This window comes from Rattus norvegicus, chromosome 3, assembly GCF_021556685.1.
Source record: "Rattus norvegicus strain SHRSP/BbbUtx chromosome 3, alternate assembly SHRSP_T2T, whole genome shotgun sequence".
NCBI lineage: Eukaryota > Metazoa > Chordata > Mammalia > Rodentia > Muridae > Rattus > Rattus norvegicus.
Window position 1 is genome coordinate 162,148,888 of NC_141536.1, and position 16,091 is coordinate 162,164,978.

A 16,091-nucleotide genomic window follows, 5' to 3' on the forward strand; every position below is an offset into this window, starting at 1 on the left:
TGTGGGTCTTCATGCCAGCCCGTTGGCTCTCCCAATAACAAAGACTGCTTAGCAAGCTCTTGGCAAACACAGGAGTTGGAGGGACTCCACTTGTTAAGTTAAAAGGGTACCCATAAGTCACCCCACCTCTGCACATCTCATTAGCTAAGTGACCCGAACCGATGGGTTGGGGTGTTTTAATATCTGCCTATTGACTTTGGAGCACGACTGCCAAAAATAAGATCTCAGTTTGACTTCCCTGATGCGGGGATGCTCTTTCCTGACTCTTAGTCAAACAGAGAAGGCTGAGCCTGGGCGCAGCCACGTCGACTGGTGTAAGACCATTGTCAACAAAGGTCTTACTTGCTAGGACACCAGGAAACACAGAACCATTAATTTTAAAACGAGGTCTTGTTACTGGGAAATTGGAAGGGAAGGGTAGCAAGGCAACTGGATGAAGGGCCAAGAGGCCTTTGACGCATACACGGGTTCTGGGACTTGTGCCAATGTTCAGGGCTTGCAGGGTAGCATATGGCCCACCAGGAGTGACGAGGCAGACATTGTGTCACCGAAAGGCCTGTGGTCATCCCCGCACTGCGGTCCCTAGAACTGGGAGTCATCCTGATGGGACTCAGGTTCCTTCACTTTCCCAGCCAAACAAGGAGTTGAGCAGCTGTCTCCCACCCACCCACCCCCACCCCTACCCCCGGGTGTGCCTGTGTGCCTTCCTACTTCTTCAGAATGTCATGGCAGTCTTTCAAAACCAAGAGTTAAACTATCATGGAAGTTGAGCTTCTGCTCCAGAACACTCTAGAACAATCTAGCAGGTTCTGGCCTGCCTTTCTGTTGGGGATGGGTCCCTCTGCCATTTCCCAGGCACTGAGCCTCAGCCTCTGTTTCTCTGCCTGCTTCCTGCACTTGGTTCACTGACCCCCCACAACGGGGTCTACGGTGTGGGCTAAGGCCCAACGCGAGGTATTGAGCTTGTCTCTAATGGGGTGTCCTCGGAGCCCAGGAGCACGTCCAAGTGACGCTGCCCTGGACTGAAGCAAATGTCGCCCCCGAGGGCCTGGACGTCTAGCCAAGTGTCTAATTGAATTGGGAGAAATGGAGAGCTTGTCCCCAAATGCGTAGGTCCTCAGGCCAGGCATAGTGCCTGGGGCCAATGGCTGGCTCCCAGAGAGAGAGAGGGCTCTGGGGAGAGTGGGAGGGAAGAGCATGAAGGCTGTGGAGGTGCTGGGTTGGGACTGCAGGATGAGGTAGCCAGTCTCTCTCTCTCTCTCTCTCTCTCTCTCTCTCTCTCTCTCTCTCTCTCTCTCTCTCTCTCTCTTCTGTTTCCTGGGCTGTTTTCTTCCCACGGAAGACCACATGCCTCCTTCCCATGAGGATAAGAAATGAACCCCTTGGAAGAAGACTATGTTTGGAGGCCTACAAGCCCCACTCCTGGCTTCTCATCTTCCCTGAACTCAGGCCGCAGACCCCTAAGAGCTAGCTCAGCCTACACTGTGTCCCATGACGGGCCAAGGAAATGGTTAGCTACGTGGGTTTGACAAACAAATTCACAACCTGCTCTGCTTGTGACCTCCTGACGTCGGCCGTGCTCGCTCCCCGCGGTAACAGGGGCGCTATTATCGTTCCTGTTATTACTCCCATTATGCTGGTACATTAGAAGGGCCGAGGAAGGGAGGGATAATTGGCTACCATCACCCCAAACGGTGTGATTGGGCACCAACGTACAAAGAGCTTAAAATTAAAGGCTAGCATTGTCGGCATGGTGGGTGGGGGGCGGGGCAGAATGGATTGCAAAGGAGATGGACTCACCTGCTCCATTACACCCTCCTCCCCCCCCCCCGCCCCCAGACTCTTGTAAGAGGACAACCAATTTGGTGTCTGATTGAGTTCTGTCCCTTTCTTTGTTCCATAAAGAGTACCACGGTGGGGCCACAACGGGGGCTATAAGGTCACCCCAGAATCACATGACGGGCAAAGGTACTCAGGAGATCAACACTGAGGTCTTCCTTGCCATGACCCCAGGGCTGTGTTTCTCTGAAGCATCCCTCGATACTAAGTCAGGGTCCCTGGTCCCAGACTTGATCATCCAGTAGAGAATGAACATCTTGCGCTCGAAATTCCCCCGCTTCAGGCGCCGCGCGATAGTGACAGGCGTTTCGCTCTTCAAGTCTCTGTCGTGGATGGAGGCGCCATGTTCCAGTAAGGGCTGGATGCATTCTGTCCTGCCCATGGCTGCGGCCACGTGCAGGGGTGTCCTGCCCAGGGGTGATTTGGCCAGGCAGTTCGCTCCTGTGAGATTAAGAAGACCAGCTGGAAGACCCTGTGTTCGGTCCCCAGCTCCGAAAAAAAAAAAAAAAAAAAAGAAAGAAAAAAGAAAAAGAAAAAGAAAAAAAGAAAAGAAGACCAGCTGGAGTGGTCTGTTCTCCTAGCTAGGAGTTACACCGTGTGACACTAAGGTGGCAGGAATACAATGGACAGTTGGTACTGCTCCCGGGGACATGGTGGTTTCCTTTAGCTCATCACCGCTCCCATCTAGCCTGGCCCCAGGGGGCACCCATTAGACAACACATTCCAGTCTCCTCTTCCAAGCACATGCCTGCGTCTTGCTGCCTGCAGAGCACTCTGATGGGTTTGTCTGCTCAGTTTCCTCATTGCAACACTGTTTCCATCCCTCGCTTGAGCTTTCTACTGATTGAACCAGCTCCACCTACCTCCTGAGCTTAGGTCATTTTACACTGTGCCCCAGGCCCTTTGCACGTGCTGTTCCTGCTATAGATTACACTTTCGCATTTCTCCGCTTTCAGGGTTTCAGTAACTCCTTAGTTCTTCCTCCCTACAACCCCTACATCTCTCCCCATACAACGAGCTCGGTAGGGGCTGCGTTGGGTGCATCCCATAGGTGGCTGGCTATGGGGTTAATCATTTGCAACCACTGGCTGGCTTTTCCTCCTAAGATCCATGAGGACAGAAACACACAAGGTTTGGGCTCTGCTGCTTTTATCCTTGGAATGCAGCTACAGGTACCAAGGAGGTGTGGCAGGAAATGGTGGCCTGGGCCATTTCAGATCTGGACTCTTGCTGCCTCCTGCAGACCGATGGGCTAATGACAGGGGTCCAGCATGGACTTGTGGAACTGAATCGAATTCTGGGTAACAAAAATCTGGACACACACATACACATGCACAAAAAACAAACAAACAAACAAACAAACACCAAGGTGATTCGACTCAACACAGCTGACACTGAGGCTACTGCCGCACAATTGAGCTATGGTTGATTGGTGAGGCAAAGTTTAAGTAGGCTTCTAGAGTGCCGGCATGACCCTGTGCCTCCCCCGTCTCCCCCCAACCCCCAATGATGGCTGCAGAGGACGGAAGACTTTGCAAAGCTGGCCGTCATTTTTTAACGGGGGCCTTCAAATACATCACAGTTCCATCAGAGCGAAGGTGACTTTTTATGAGCTTAAAGGACTGCTGGGCTGTGAAAGCCCATCTTTCATCGTGTAAGAGAAGAGCAGAAAGGCAGTGTGCGATGGCAGAAAACGCGGTGCTGTCACCCAACCATCTTGAGCTCTGTGGCAGAGATATGACAGGCCGGTACCCAGCCTCGGACAGTCGAGTTGTCTCCCACCCTGTCTGGTGGAAGTGTGTATGTGTGTGGGGGGCGGATCGCTCGGGGCTGAGCAAGACAGCAGATGAAAAGGAAAGAGGCCCTACATGGAGGCAGCAGCTTGGAAAGCCAGAGGCACCTGCTGGTCCCTCCCTCCCCTTTCCCAAGGAAGCCATGGGGTGGGCTCTCTGAAGCTATGTATATGGTAACTTGACTTTCAGTCAGGGGGATCGTTTCTCCAACTAGGGAGGACAAAAGATTCCTTCCAAACATCTGCCCAGACACAGTGCTGACCACAGCTTGGGGGAGGGGGAGAGACAGACAGACAGCCACTCTTAAGTGGAGACATGGTAGAAAAAGTGTGGCTGAGCATCTATTTTAAAGGCCCTCCATCCAGCCTGCTGACCATTCCATAGGATACCCGGGGTGAGGTCCTGTTGGACCACTGCGGAATCTACTTGGGGGCGGCGGGGGTGGGGGTGAAGACAGACCATGGGCTGCTAGAAAGGCCAGGCTAGGAAGTCCTCCAAACACCCCCCACCCTCACCCCTACCTCTCCGTGACTCGCTGTCCTTTGATTTTGGTTCTACCACAGTAGAACGCTCTACAGCCCCAGCCTAGAGAAGTGGGAGCCCCTAATGGGCATGCCACACGGTGCTTCTGACCAAGGAGCCCAGCAGGAGACATGTTTGATGGGTGAGAAGTCTGGAACCCGGGGAGCCAATGCTGAGGGAACAAGTGAGATGGGTCATCCTGTCCTCCCAACCGGATCAGGGCCCGGCTTCCTGCAGAATTACCAAGTTCTAGAAGATACTGCACGGCATCCACGTGACCTCTGTGAGCAGAGACATACAAGGCCACAAACGCCCTCTGGGCGGTCCACTGCCTCCACTGCTCCCCCTTAAAGTGCTGCGAGTTTGCTGTCCGGTAGAAAGTGTCCTCACTGATACCAAGACATGACATCTAGGTGAAAGGAATAGGTCAAGGTTGTGTCTAGAGCATGCCCTGCACGCCACCGCGCATGGAGGTGGACTTAATCCTAACCGAGGTGCACAGTGGGAGTGGAGGGGTGCTGGGTGACCCGCATAGCACTCAGGAAGTATAGATATCCCGCACCCAGTCTCCACCCCTGGCCAGTCGGGGGACATAGGGAAGGCCTTTCTGCCAATGTCTTGAAGGAGAAAAATAACACTGCCAATGTGTCCAGAGGAAGACATTTGTGGCCCTTGGGGAAAAAATGCCAGCCAACACAATGTGGTCCCCCGGAAGGAGCCCCGGGAAGGGAAGAGTGATGGAGTCTGTCTTTCCAGGCTGTTTTGTGTGTGTGTGTGTGTGTCCATTGCCTCTGTCAGCTTCTGGGCGTTTCTAAAACTCTGTTGGCAGAGAGATGTCCATCACAGAACCATCTTGGGGATGAGAAGAGGGCCATGGACACCACAGAGAGGACTCTGTGCTCTGGAGGTCCCAGCCAGAAAGGAAAGGGTGTGGGAGAGGGGCCTGGGGAAGGGCAGTGGGCCAGCTGAACAGGGAGTGGAGGGCTGGCTGTGCTCATCTCCTCAGGCAGCACATAAGCAGGACACAGACTAAACTTCCAGGCAGGAGAGGAAACTGGGGATGTAGAGAAGTAGAAGATATGCCAGCTAGGGCTGGATGGACTTTGCTCTTGGTCCTCGGGCCTGGGGTCTGTGATACAGAGATCACCGCCTCCCACCACTCCTTGGACGCATCCCAGCACCTCTCCCTGTACCCAACCTTCCCTTGAACCCTGTCCTACCAGAAATCGGCCTCTTGCCCCTGGGGGAATCTCAGAGCCCTACCCTCAAAGGCTACGGAAGAAAGAGTACACACTTGTCCTGGTGCCAACCATTCACCTTCATGGATGGGTAAACAGTCCTGCCCTAACACCACTCCTCATTCTCCCCCAGGGCCAACGGATAGCCCAGCAGGATGCCTGACAAACATTAGATGAGAGCTGCTGTCTAAGGGTGCCAGACCCCTACGCCCACTCCTAAGTCAAACAGCCTTCTGGGTGTTTCAGCCTCCTGCGTGTGACACGCAGGTCCCCGAGCAGTGGGCTACCACCCCATGCTCTCTACTGGGACTAAATTTGATTTTCATTGACCAACATGTGGACAGAGAATGTACCACCCGGGTGCCACTGCGCATGTGGAGTGAAGCAGGTTTAGGAACTGTTAATGAGCTCAGGGGCCCACACTCCATGGAGGAAGGCTCATCTTTCTCCCCTACTCTGAGGCCTTTATTTGAATTCTCATGCTAAAGACTGGGGTCCCTCGCCCCCCCAATATTGAAAGAAGCACAAAACCACCTTACTGGGGTCCCCTTCCACAGCGGCCAAAACCAGTTCCGTCCAACCATCATAGTGCCAGATGCATAGTGAAATAATAGCTCCCGGAATGACATCATAGAACTTGAGCGTGGCGTCATCCATCAAAATTCCTACGGGAAACAATTTTTCCTTTTAACAAAATTAGGACTTAGAGAAATCCCTGCATCAGCCCAGACCACGTCTGGCCCTGAATCACCCAAAGACACTTCTAAAGTCTTGAGCAAAGTGGTGGTGGCGGGGGGGAAGAGGAGGGTCTCTCTCACCCGATGGTCTCACAGGAGCCTTTTCTAATGGATGCTGTTAAGGCTTTTTAGAAAATTAATTTGGCTCAGCTCGGACTGAAGCTGGACCCAAAAAGAAAAAAAGGAAAAAAAAAAAAAAGAAAGGAAAAAAAACCTATACACACAGTGATTTATAAAATTTTGTAATTACAGCTTGTCCTGTTGGGGGAAAAAATCCATGAGTCAGTGAAATCGTTTTATGAGGCAAACTCTACAAATAGAACTACTTAAATCTGAGCTATACATCACACAGGCCCGACAGTGTACTTAACGAGTCATATACCTTCAACTGAACACCGGCTCCAGGGAATGTAGCCATTAGCTGGCTAAAGAGATGACAGTGACTGAAGGATCCAGCAAGTGACAGGCAGCCCACGCCAGGGTTTTTCCACGTAGGAGCTTAACTGACATTTTCAACTAGGTACCCACGCACCACAGTTTCCACGGCCTATGCCCATAGCACGTCAGCTGCACTTACAGCTCTTACAGTCAAGGATGCCCCCTAGACATTGTCCCCAGTGCCTGTGGTGACCTCAGAAGCAAATAGCAACACTGAATGCATTGGAACTGGAGTGTCAGAGCTCTTTCCAGACCCAGCATGGCATCTTATTCTGGGGGTCAACAATGGACCTAGACCTACATCCAGAAACCCATGCTCAGCCAGGCTTGGTGGCACACAGCTGTTGTCCCAGGATTTGGGAGCTAGAGACAGGAGGATCAGGAGTTCAGGTCTACTCTGAAGATACATGAGATCCCATTTCAATAAATAATAATAACAACAACAACCAACAACACACTCTGGGAAAGACAGCTCAGGGAGTATTGTGCAGGGGGAGGTTAAAAGGCAGTGGTGTTTAGTGTCTCAAAGCACACGCACATTTCTTTCTTGGTCACCTACTGTCTTAGGAACCACAGACGACTTGGATTACTCAGAAGCAATAACGACCTGCCCAGGCTGCCCTAGTACCCATTCCAGGTGATCAGAATCCATCAATGTTCTGGGTTCTTGATAATTGTTTTGGGTCTCTACCCCTGAACTGAGCAGTACATCCTTGAATCTTCACCATGATCCTCCAGCCTACATGGTTCTTCCTCTAACTGGGGGCAAACTGAGGCTAGGCCTGGCTAGGATGTGACAAGGTCTGACTCCTTCCAGACTTGTGGGCACCATTTGATGATCATACTTGCAGAGGGATGGAGACAGAATGCTGGTCGGCGAATCCGTTAATTAGGGTTTTATTTGTGGCTGGACCGTGGGAGCTGGTCTTGTCCCTGCTCTAAGACAACTTGACTTTCTAACCATTTGGTAGACATCTAGGAGAGTTAATTGTGCGTCTTCCCTCACAGCAGTTCCTGTGCAGTCCCTCACACGGCCCCTTTTTCGGATGGGCAGGCGCCACCTTGGGCTCAGACGAATGCTACCAACTATCAACCGACAGATGATCGTCAGGGGCAGTGTACTCGCTCGTGAATTTGCTTGGCGGATTTAGGCGAGGCCATCCTGATGCTTTCCCGCCATGATCTCACTTGCCCTTCCCCCTGCAACCTCGGAGGTGGGCAGATGTGCCAGCCACAGTCAGCCAGCAACGGCTTAGGGGTCAGGCCTTCAACAGTTGCTAAGTGACTGCTGAGTCTGAGCACTGTGACATCACTATGAAGTCACCCACCTCTTATTCTCTCTCCACTTGCTTGGATTTATTGCTTACGGCCGAGGATAAATGAACAAAAGAGGGTCCGGAGTTAGGAAGACACGCAGTTTTTCAAATTCCTTGCTGGAGAACAACTGCACAGTCCCCTCTTGTACCTCACTCGTGTCCTTCATACCTGGCTGGCTATAGACAGACTCAAACACAGCCTCTTGCTAAATAAAGCTTCAAAGTGTGTGTGTGTGTGTATGTGTGTGTGTGTGTGTGTGTGTCATACACTCATACACATACACATATACACACACGAGCATCTTTTAACTACTGTAAGAAAGTACACAGGCCATGGAAAATATTTAACCTATTTTTAAAGGTGCCGAGGAAGAGTGTTTTGGCCTTGCCTGCACAGTTTGCAGAGTCATTCCTGCCCACTGGGGAACAGCACAGAGAATTCTAGAGCTAATGGGGCTCTGCTCTCCGGATTAGGAGACTGAGCCCAGGACAGCCAGTGCCTGAGAACTCGGAGGAGCGTGGGGACAGGCTGTTTCCAGAGCTGTCTCCATCCTCCCAGGCCTGCAGTACTCTGCAATGTCTCCAGGATACCGGCTGCTCACATCCCCCAGCAGCCCAGAGGTTTTGTTGTTTTGTTTTGTTTTTTGTTTGTTTGTTTTTTAATCTTCATTTTCTTGAAGTGTTTTGCATTGATTTCCATCGGGTAGGGAGATGATGGAGCCCAGGGGCTTTGATCCTGTTCTCATATCCTAAACACTGTAGGGAATGGGGACAGGGGCAGCCGTGTCCCCAGGTTGAGGGAAGGAGAGACAGGCTGTAGAGCCTCTGGCTTCCACTGGGTGCCTCCCCATGGAATTTGGGACTCATGGGGGGTCTAGATTCAAGAGAACTGAAAGGAGTGGGCTCTTATTCTGCAGGGCTCCCTGTGAGCCCCCAGTGTGGGGCAGGATACAACTTGCAACGTGGGGGTTAGAGACAGACTAGGTTAGTGTCAAGATTGGGGTGGGTGTCTAATGATCATGGGCGAGGTCTGCTTTGAGTTCTGGGGACCTGATGAGAGCAGGATTTACTCTGAGGTTCCCATGGGAGGAAGTCTTGCTGTGTGGTTGGGGGGGGGGGTCCTGGTTTCAGAGGAATCTGGAGCAGTATTTGGGGGTCTTTGGATGGGCTTGTTTAGGCAGCTCTGGTTGGTAAGCAACTGAGAGGAATCGGACAGCTCTCCTTTGAGATTTAAGGTCTTGCTAGTGATAGAGTCTGCTCTAAATTTGGGGTTCTGATATGATAAGTTTGGCTAACTGATCTGTATTGAGTTCTGGGGTCCTCATGAATCAGGGTTGGTTTGAACCTTCATTCCCTCACAGGGACAACTGATGCCAGCTTTGAGGGACTCATGAACACAAGATTTTCTTGGGAGTGGGAAACCAGAGCGAGCGAGCCTGGCTTCAACTTTCAGGGGGTTCTCCTGTGGGCTTGACTCATTTAATCCTTGGAACCTTGATGAGGATGCTTGGCTTGTACTGGGGTCTTGCTGTGTTCATGGGAGAGCTTGAGGGCTGGCTTTCAGAGGTAGGCAGGGTTGGGTTTGGATGTGGGGGTCCAGCTGTGGGCAAGGTCCATTTTAGGACCTAGCATCCTTATGTGGATTGGGGTTTGGCAGTACGGATGAGTGGTGATAGCTGGGAGGAAGGGTGTCTCAGAGTTGGGGACATAGGCTCTCTGTTGATGCTTGTGATTGTGGGCGGAGTCTGCTCTGGGACTTAGGGTGCTGGTGTGGCCAGGGGCAGTTAGAGGATGTGGGGATCAAGCAGCAGTGTATGAACACACTGTGGGACCCTGAGGTGGGCAGGGTTCGTCTGAGCTTCAGCACCCTTCTGTGGAAACAGCTATGGAGAATGACTGGTCCTGGTGGCTAGCCTGGGGACTTGGGGCTCAGATTTGGTCAGGCTTGTTTTGATTTGGGGTCCTAAGGTAGGTAAGGTTTGGAGTTTCAGTGTCCTCTCATGTAAATGCAGTTGCTGGAGTATTTGGGGGTTCTGGGGTGGTGATAGCTAGTCTGGAGACTTGGGGTTCAGTCTTGGGGGGTACCGAAGTGGAAAGTATTTGGTTTGCTTTTGATATCCTCATGAGTACGTTGGTGGAGTACTTGGGTCCTGAGAGAGTGGTGGCTAACCTAGATACTTGAGGTTCAAGCCTGGGTTCAGGTTTGTTCTGGGCTTGGGGGGTTCCAGGATGAGCAAGGTTCATTTTGAGTTTTAGTATCTCTGTATGCACAGTTAGAGTTTGGGGAGCTGCAGTAGTAGTTAGCCTGAGAGTTTTGGGGGTTTAGCCTTGAGTAGGTGTGCTCTGGACTTGGGGGTTGTAGGACTGGCAGGTTTTATTTGAACTTTAGCACCCGTGGAAGAATGTATACTTGGTCTGAGTTGGGGCGGGGGTGTCTTGTGGTAGTGGTTAGTGTGCGAGGGAGATCTGGACATTCCGATGTTCTGGGTTTGGGGTTCCAGAAGGGGATGTTTGATCTGAGTTTTAGCATCTCTATGTAGACACAGTTGATGGAAGTTTGAGGTCATGCTTGGTCTGGATTTGGGGCTTCCTAAGATGGGCAGGATTTTTTTTAGTATCTTGAGTGGCCAGTGGGGACAGAGGACTTGGGTTCCTGAGGCAGTGGTCATTAGCCTAGAGACTAAGTCAGTCTTGGCTAACTTTGTCCTGGGTCTTGAGGGTCCCAGGTCTAGGTGGCTTCTTCTGTGTTTGTGCAGCTATGTATGGACACAGTCGACTGAGTTTTAGGGTTAGGGTTCTGAGCTGGTTATTTTCAGCTTGGAGATTTGGGGGTTCAATCTTAGGCAGATGTCCTCTGCCTTTGAGGATCTGACCCAGCAGATTTTGTCCCAGCTTTTGAAATGCTGGCTAGAGAACTTGGTGTTCACCTCTTAGGATTTTTTTTGGATCCAAGTTCTCATGGAGGGAAAGGCCTGTCCTTGATTTGGTGGTGGTGGTGGGGTCTACTGAGGCCTTGTTTTCTTTCAAGTGTGCAGTCTTAGGTAGACATGGCTGTCTTAGGGGCTTGGGTTCCCTTCTGAAGACAAGAGGCTGCCCCGAAGGTCTTGTGGTTTTGAGATTTGAGGTTCTGAGTAGCCTGTACTTGCTCAAGATTGGAAGACTGCAGCCTGGGACAGACACAATGTGTGCGAGCCAGGTTCACCTTTATGTTTGGGGTTTAATAAGACACCCACCCACCCATATGTTTGAACTCAGGAGTCCTTGAGTAGCCAGTGCTCCAAGGGGCCTTTCTAGATGGGCTTCAAGGTGGTTGGGGTTGACTTGGTCACCTTGGGTTCTCTGGTAGTTAAGTGTCTTGGGGACCCAAGGGCAGGAGTGGGCCGGGGGCCTTGCGTGGGAGGAGGTCATGGGGTATGGGAAGGGGTCGGGCAGGGGCCACCTTGGTCCAGGAAATGCAGCCGCTGCAGGTTGAAGGGGATGCCGACCATCAGGTCTAGCTCTTCTTTGAGCTCCCGCACCGTCATGTCACTGCGGCAGTTGGCCACGCGGAACAGCTCTCCAGTCTCCTCAAGCCTCACCCGCAGGACATAGACGTCAGGGGTCAAGTCTGGCGACGCGGTGGAGGCGAGCGGGTCCCCTGTGTGCCCCTTAATCCGCGCGCGGGCCCGGCTGGAGGGCTGAGCGGGGCGCGCGCCCGCCTTGGGGTCATCCCCATGCCTCTTTGGCGGACGCGCGCCCGCCCTCGCCATGTCTACCGCCCTCCGCATGGCCCGCGTCATCCCGCGCGTCATCGCCGCCCCCGCCTGGGGCCCCCCGGGACGGGAGAGGGGCGCCCACGCTTCCGGAGACGGCCCCCACCCACCCTCCTACGCGGCCCTCGCGCGCTTCCTAGGCCTATGGGGAGCCTGTCTGTTTAGAGCAGTCTGCATGATTAGGGAGAAACGCTGGGCCCAGTTTCTAAGGCTTGCCGCCATCCAAGCTGACCTGGGCCACGCTGGAACAGGCAGAGGATTGCGTGGAAATGACATCAAACCCGTGGGCCCTGACGTTCCATCCTCGGAGGGAGAAAAGTATGGAGAACACCTGATGGGAAGGCTAGGCTTGAACCTTTTCAGGGGGAGCTCACACCGCAGGGTTGGGAGGGTGGAGGCCCTTAAACATCAGACCCTAAGCAAGGTCTTTAGGGGCTGAAGGAAGCACCTCAGAAGGGGCAGGGAGCCAGAAAGCCCTTTGAAAACTCTTGTTGTTACCAAGAACTAAGAGATGCTTGAAAAACACATTTAGTGTTAGCAGTTTCTTACAAAAATTTGGACTGAGGCACGGTGGTCCAGACCATCCGCACACTTGGGGGCAGAGCACATGCCGGTCAAGGTGATCTAAAGGGCGGGGGGCGTGGTTTAATCAGAGAGGCTCATTCTCAATGATGGATAATTATAATGTGCACGGTAAACAGGTTGGGCTTTTATCGGGTCTTATAGTCTTTCCCGGGCAGTGCTGAGTATTGATCCCAAAGCTTCACTCAGAAGTTTGCTGGCTGGCTAGCCAGTCTTGATAGGAGTCTGGTCTTGTCCAAACTGGTCAATTTAATTTCAGTTCCTACATTCTACCTCAGAACACTAAATATTTATTTTTATTTCATATTTATTATTTTTGTTTTTTGATAGCTTTCTCTGTGTAGCCCTGGGTCTCCTGGAATTCGCTCTCTAGACCAGGTTGACCTCAAGATCAGAATCTGCCTGCCTCCTCTTCCCTTGAAGGCCTGTGTCACCGCTGCCTGGCTCTTCTGCTTTTCATTATAGAAGATTATGCTCTGTAAAGAACCCAAGATTCTAGCTGGATAATTTTCCTTACTTTTAGACCAACAAATTTTAATATGGTGTCCATTCCCTGAGCTTAAATAAAGGCTTGTTTGCTGTGCAAGCCTTCTACCCCATGTACTTACTATAGACACACAGTAAACACAGAGTGGGCCAGTGTTTGTTTTTGTCTTTAATCATTTGTCTCTAACTCTAATGAATTAATCTGTGCTAACATAGCCCATCTGTTGTCTGTGTGTGGTATTTGAGTTCTTTACATATGCCCCACTCTCTTTAGCACAGCATAGACGCCTGCCTTTCTTTCCTTTTAAATAACAAGATCAATAGTATTTGGGGACCTGCAGGGGCGTCCTGTATGACAGGAAATTCAATATGTGGCTTTACAATTTATTTATTTATTTATTTTTTGGTTCTTTTTTTCGGAGCTGGGGACTGAACCCAGGGCCTTGCGCTTCCTAGGCAAGCGCTCTGCCACTGAGCCAAATCCCCAACCCCATACAATTTTTAAAAAGAGGCACTTGTGTCCCATGGGCTACCCGCTACTGTGCCTTGTTAAAACCAGAACACAAAACAGGGACAGACATGGGTACAGAACCATAGTCCAATGTTTACAGAACACAGGATTATCAATTAATGAAAATGTTTAAAAACTATACGAGCACCTTTTGTTCATCTGAGATTCAAAACTAGGAAATTAGGTTCTGTGTGCTTAAGCCAATGTAAAGAGTCAATGGTTTGTAGAAAGTTATGGTTAAAGTATGGTTTCTTCTCTTCTTCCTTTTCCTTTTCTTTTTTTTCCTTTTTTCTTTTCTTTTTTCTTCTTTGGGAGTCTGAAGTGTAACCAGTATCCATGTATCCCAGCCATCAGTCCCTCCCCCAACCCCCAGGCCTTGGCCATGTCCACATTAAACAACCTTCTGACACTAGCTACTGTCAAAGACCAACACACATTTTCACAGTTTCTGAAGTGGGGAAGGGTGAGGGCTGGAGAAGATACTGCAAGCATAGCAGTTGATAAAGTGCAGTATCGAGAGGTGCTACACAACAGAGGGGTAACAGTTCTTTACTAGGCCGCTGTCACAAGGACACTTCAAAAGTCCGTAAGATGAGTGGAGTCAGCAGCAATCCAAAGCAGAACAAGATTTCACGTGACATGTTTACTCCTGCAGAGCTGATGTTACATCCATAGCTCTTCCTGTCAAGTTAGTTACATACGTACAGTACTTCAGCTGGAGACCAAACACAGTGCCATGAACTCCATTTTCTGGGAGAGGATTAGGGCACGAAGCCCAGAGAATACTTACAAGCTTCTACTAAATTACTTTATTGGCGAGCGGAGCTGTATTTATGCTCCATTTTCTTGAACAGCGTTTTGTTAAGTAGCTCGTACAGGCCTAGAATTCTCTATCTTAGGTTTGAACTTTTGATCTCCCTGCTTCAGCCTTCCAGGTCCCGGAAGCTCCTGTACTAGGCTCTAAGGGGAGATTTTCTATAACGAGTCTTTCCTAAAAAACAAACTGCTGGCGACAGCTGATGATGAGGAAGCCCGAGCGCCATTGGTACCTGGATCCACAACAACCTCTCTACAAACTGCCACTGACCGGGTCTGGGGGTGGGGGCGGTGTGGGGGTGGGGCACTAGCTGCCATCACCTGAAAGAGGCTGCATCTAGAAGCTCTTATACAACTAACTGGGTTCTCTTCAAGTACAAGCCACATGTGCATCAGAGGCCTCCCCGGGCGACTTGTCTATAGCAAGCACTCTGCATCCTTGGTTCTAAGGAAGCAAAAATCGAAGAAACTTCTTGGTCCTGGGCCAACTGCAGAGCCAAGTCTCTTCAACAACTTTAAGATGATGGTTCCTAGCATTTCCAAAACAGGCTAAGGAGAGAAAAGCTGGAGTCCCATGTGCCATGAACTGTGTTGTATAACACATCCTAGTTTTGTTGTCTTTTAGGCCACGTCAAGACCCTGGAAAATTTTTCCAAAAATATCATTTCACTTAAGTCCTTTCAGATGATAAAATATCTCATTCCAAAAGTATGGCTGAGATTTTAATGGTGGACTGCTAGTAGTGGCACCTGTTTTAAAAGTTAGAGTAACTAAGCCTTTCTGTGCATCTCGCTCTGTAGTTCACGAGAACTGATGTGTGGGGAGCAGGACAGGGAAGGCTGGAAATGAACAAAGGGCCCACACTATGGTGGGGAGACAAGCCAGTAGACATACAGCTTGTACTCACTCAGGCTTAAACAGCCCACTGTAATTCTTTGCAGACCTAGCTGCCACCTGCCACAGCCAGGGTTAGCAGAGAAGCCAGCAAGGCCCACACACCCTTCTCCAGCACTATGTTCACAGGACCTTGGCCTGCAGAACCCTCACATGTGGCATGGGATCGTACACTAGGCTCAGGAGGCTGGGAAGCAAGTGGTCTGCAAACTGGCCCACAGCAGCAGACTCTTCCCTCGCCACAGCCTGCAGACGTGAGAGCCCAGCAGTGACTTTCTCAAGATTTCAAAGCACACATACTTCTGTAATTGTAAAGGCATTACTTCAGAATCTGTAGGTTTGAGACGAGAGAGGGAGGGAGGGAGGAGGAGGAGGGGGCAGGGGGGGACTTTTAAATTTCAAGAACTGAATTTATAATTTTTGTAGCTCACTACCAAGGAATGGCTGACAAGGACTGCAAGGTCTAGACGAGAAACATGGGCTCTGGAGCCAGGCAGGTGTAGATCTGAAACTTAAACTGGTCACTCTGTGGCCTCAGGTAAGTTGTTTAGCTTTTCTTCAACAGCACAGCAGCTGATCCTTTGTAACAATCACCCTGCACTAAGCCACCATGGTGTACACGCCTGGACATAAGACCTTGTTCAGAACCTTTACAGCAGGCAGGGACTGGCTACCAGGCTACCCTATATGCTGGCCCCCGGCTCACACTTCTGAAGCCGGTCATGCCTACATGAGCTCAGCACTGGGGTCTGCACACTGTCCCTAACTTGGAGAGCCTAGAGGACACTCCTTCCTTCCTCCTCACAGCTGGTTCTGGAGAGCAACACCAGCCTTGTTTTACAGGTGAGAAAATTCTGTACCAGTGTGGCGGTGGTACCGAAAGGCTTAGGACCAACAAGCGTGTGGAGACCTGAGCTAGGCACACAGACTCGGGTTCCTGTGAGTGTTCCCTCTAAGGGAAGTCCGTATCAGGGTGAGTTAGCGCCATGGTCACAGTGTCTCAGGGTCATCACAGGCTCTGGAGCCATGACTGGGTCAGACAGGCATGGAATAGCATGCTGCAGAGATGGGCTCTAGGCCAGCGAGGTCTCTCTGGATCTGCCTCATCACCCTAGTTCCTTCTTCCAGATAGAGATTAACAAGTCTGTGAGGTAGAGCCATCTCAGG

General features: G+C 51.0%; 1 protein-coding gene and 1 long non-coding RNA gene across 12 annotated transcripts; one reads left to right on the forward strand and one right to left on the reverse strand.

Moving 5' to 3' along the window:
• Positions 1 to 371: 371 nt before the first annotated feature.
• Ankrd60 (ankyrin repeat domain 60) lies at positions 372 to 11,674 on the reverse strand. 11 transcript variants are annotated; one of them, NM_001447382.1, is given in 4 exon segments: positions 372 to 2,280; positions 4,398 to 4,563; positions 5,927 to 6,057; positions 11,402 to 11,655. In NM_001447382.1, coding segments are annotated over 3 exon segments (597 nt in total). In that variant the 5' UTR covers positions 6,050 to 6,057; positions 11,402 to 11,655; the 3' UTR covers positions 372 to 1,972.
• Positions 11,675 to 11,697: 23 nt separating this feature from the next.
• LOC134486504 (uncharacterized) lies at positions 11,698 to 12,859 on the forward strand. The gene is made up of 2 exons (XR_015684879.1): positions 11,698 to 11,953; positions 12,548 to 12,859. It is a non-coding gene; the product is annotated as an uncharacterized LOC134486504 (long non-coding RNA).
• The last annotated feature ends 3,232 nt before the right edge of the window (positions 12,860 to 16,091 follow it).

Coding starts and splice junctions, on each gene's coding strand:
- Ankrd60 (XM_087646269.1), bottom strand. CDS start 6,049: ATGGATGACGCCACGCTCAAGTTCTATGATGTCATTCCGGGAGCTATT. Junction 4,564..5,926: donor TGGAAGGGGACCCCAGTAAG/GTGGTTTTGTGC, acceptor CCTTTCACCTAG/ATGTCATGTCTTGGTATCAG. Junction 2,281..4,397: donor GCAGTATCTTCTAGAACTTG/GTAATTCTGCAG, acceptor TTAATCTCACAG/GAGCGAACTGCCTGGCCAAA.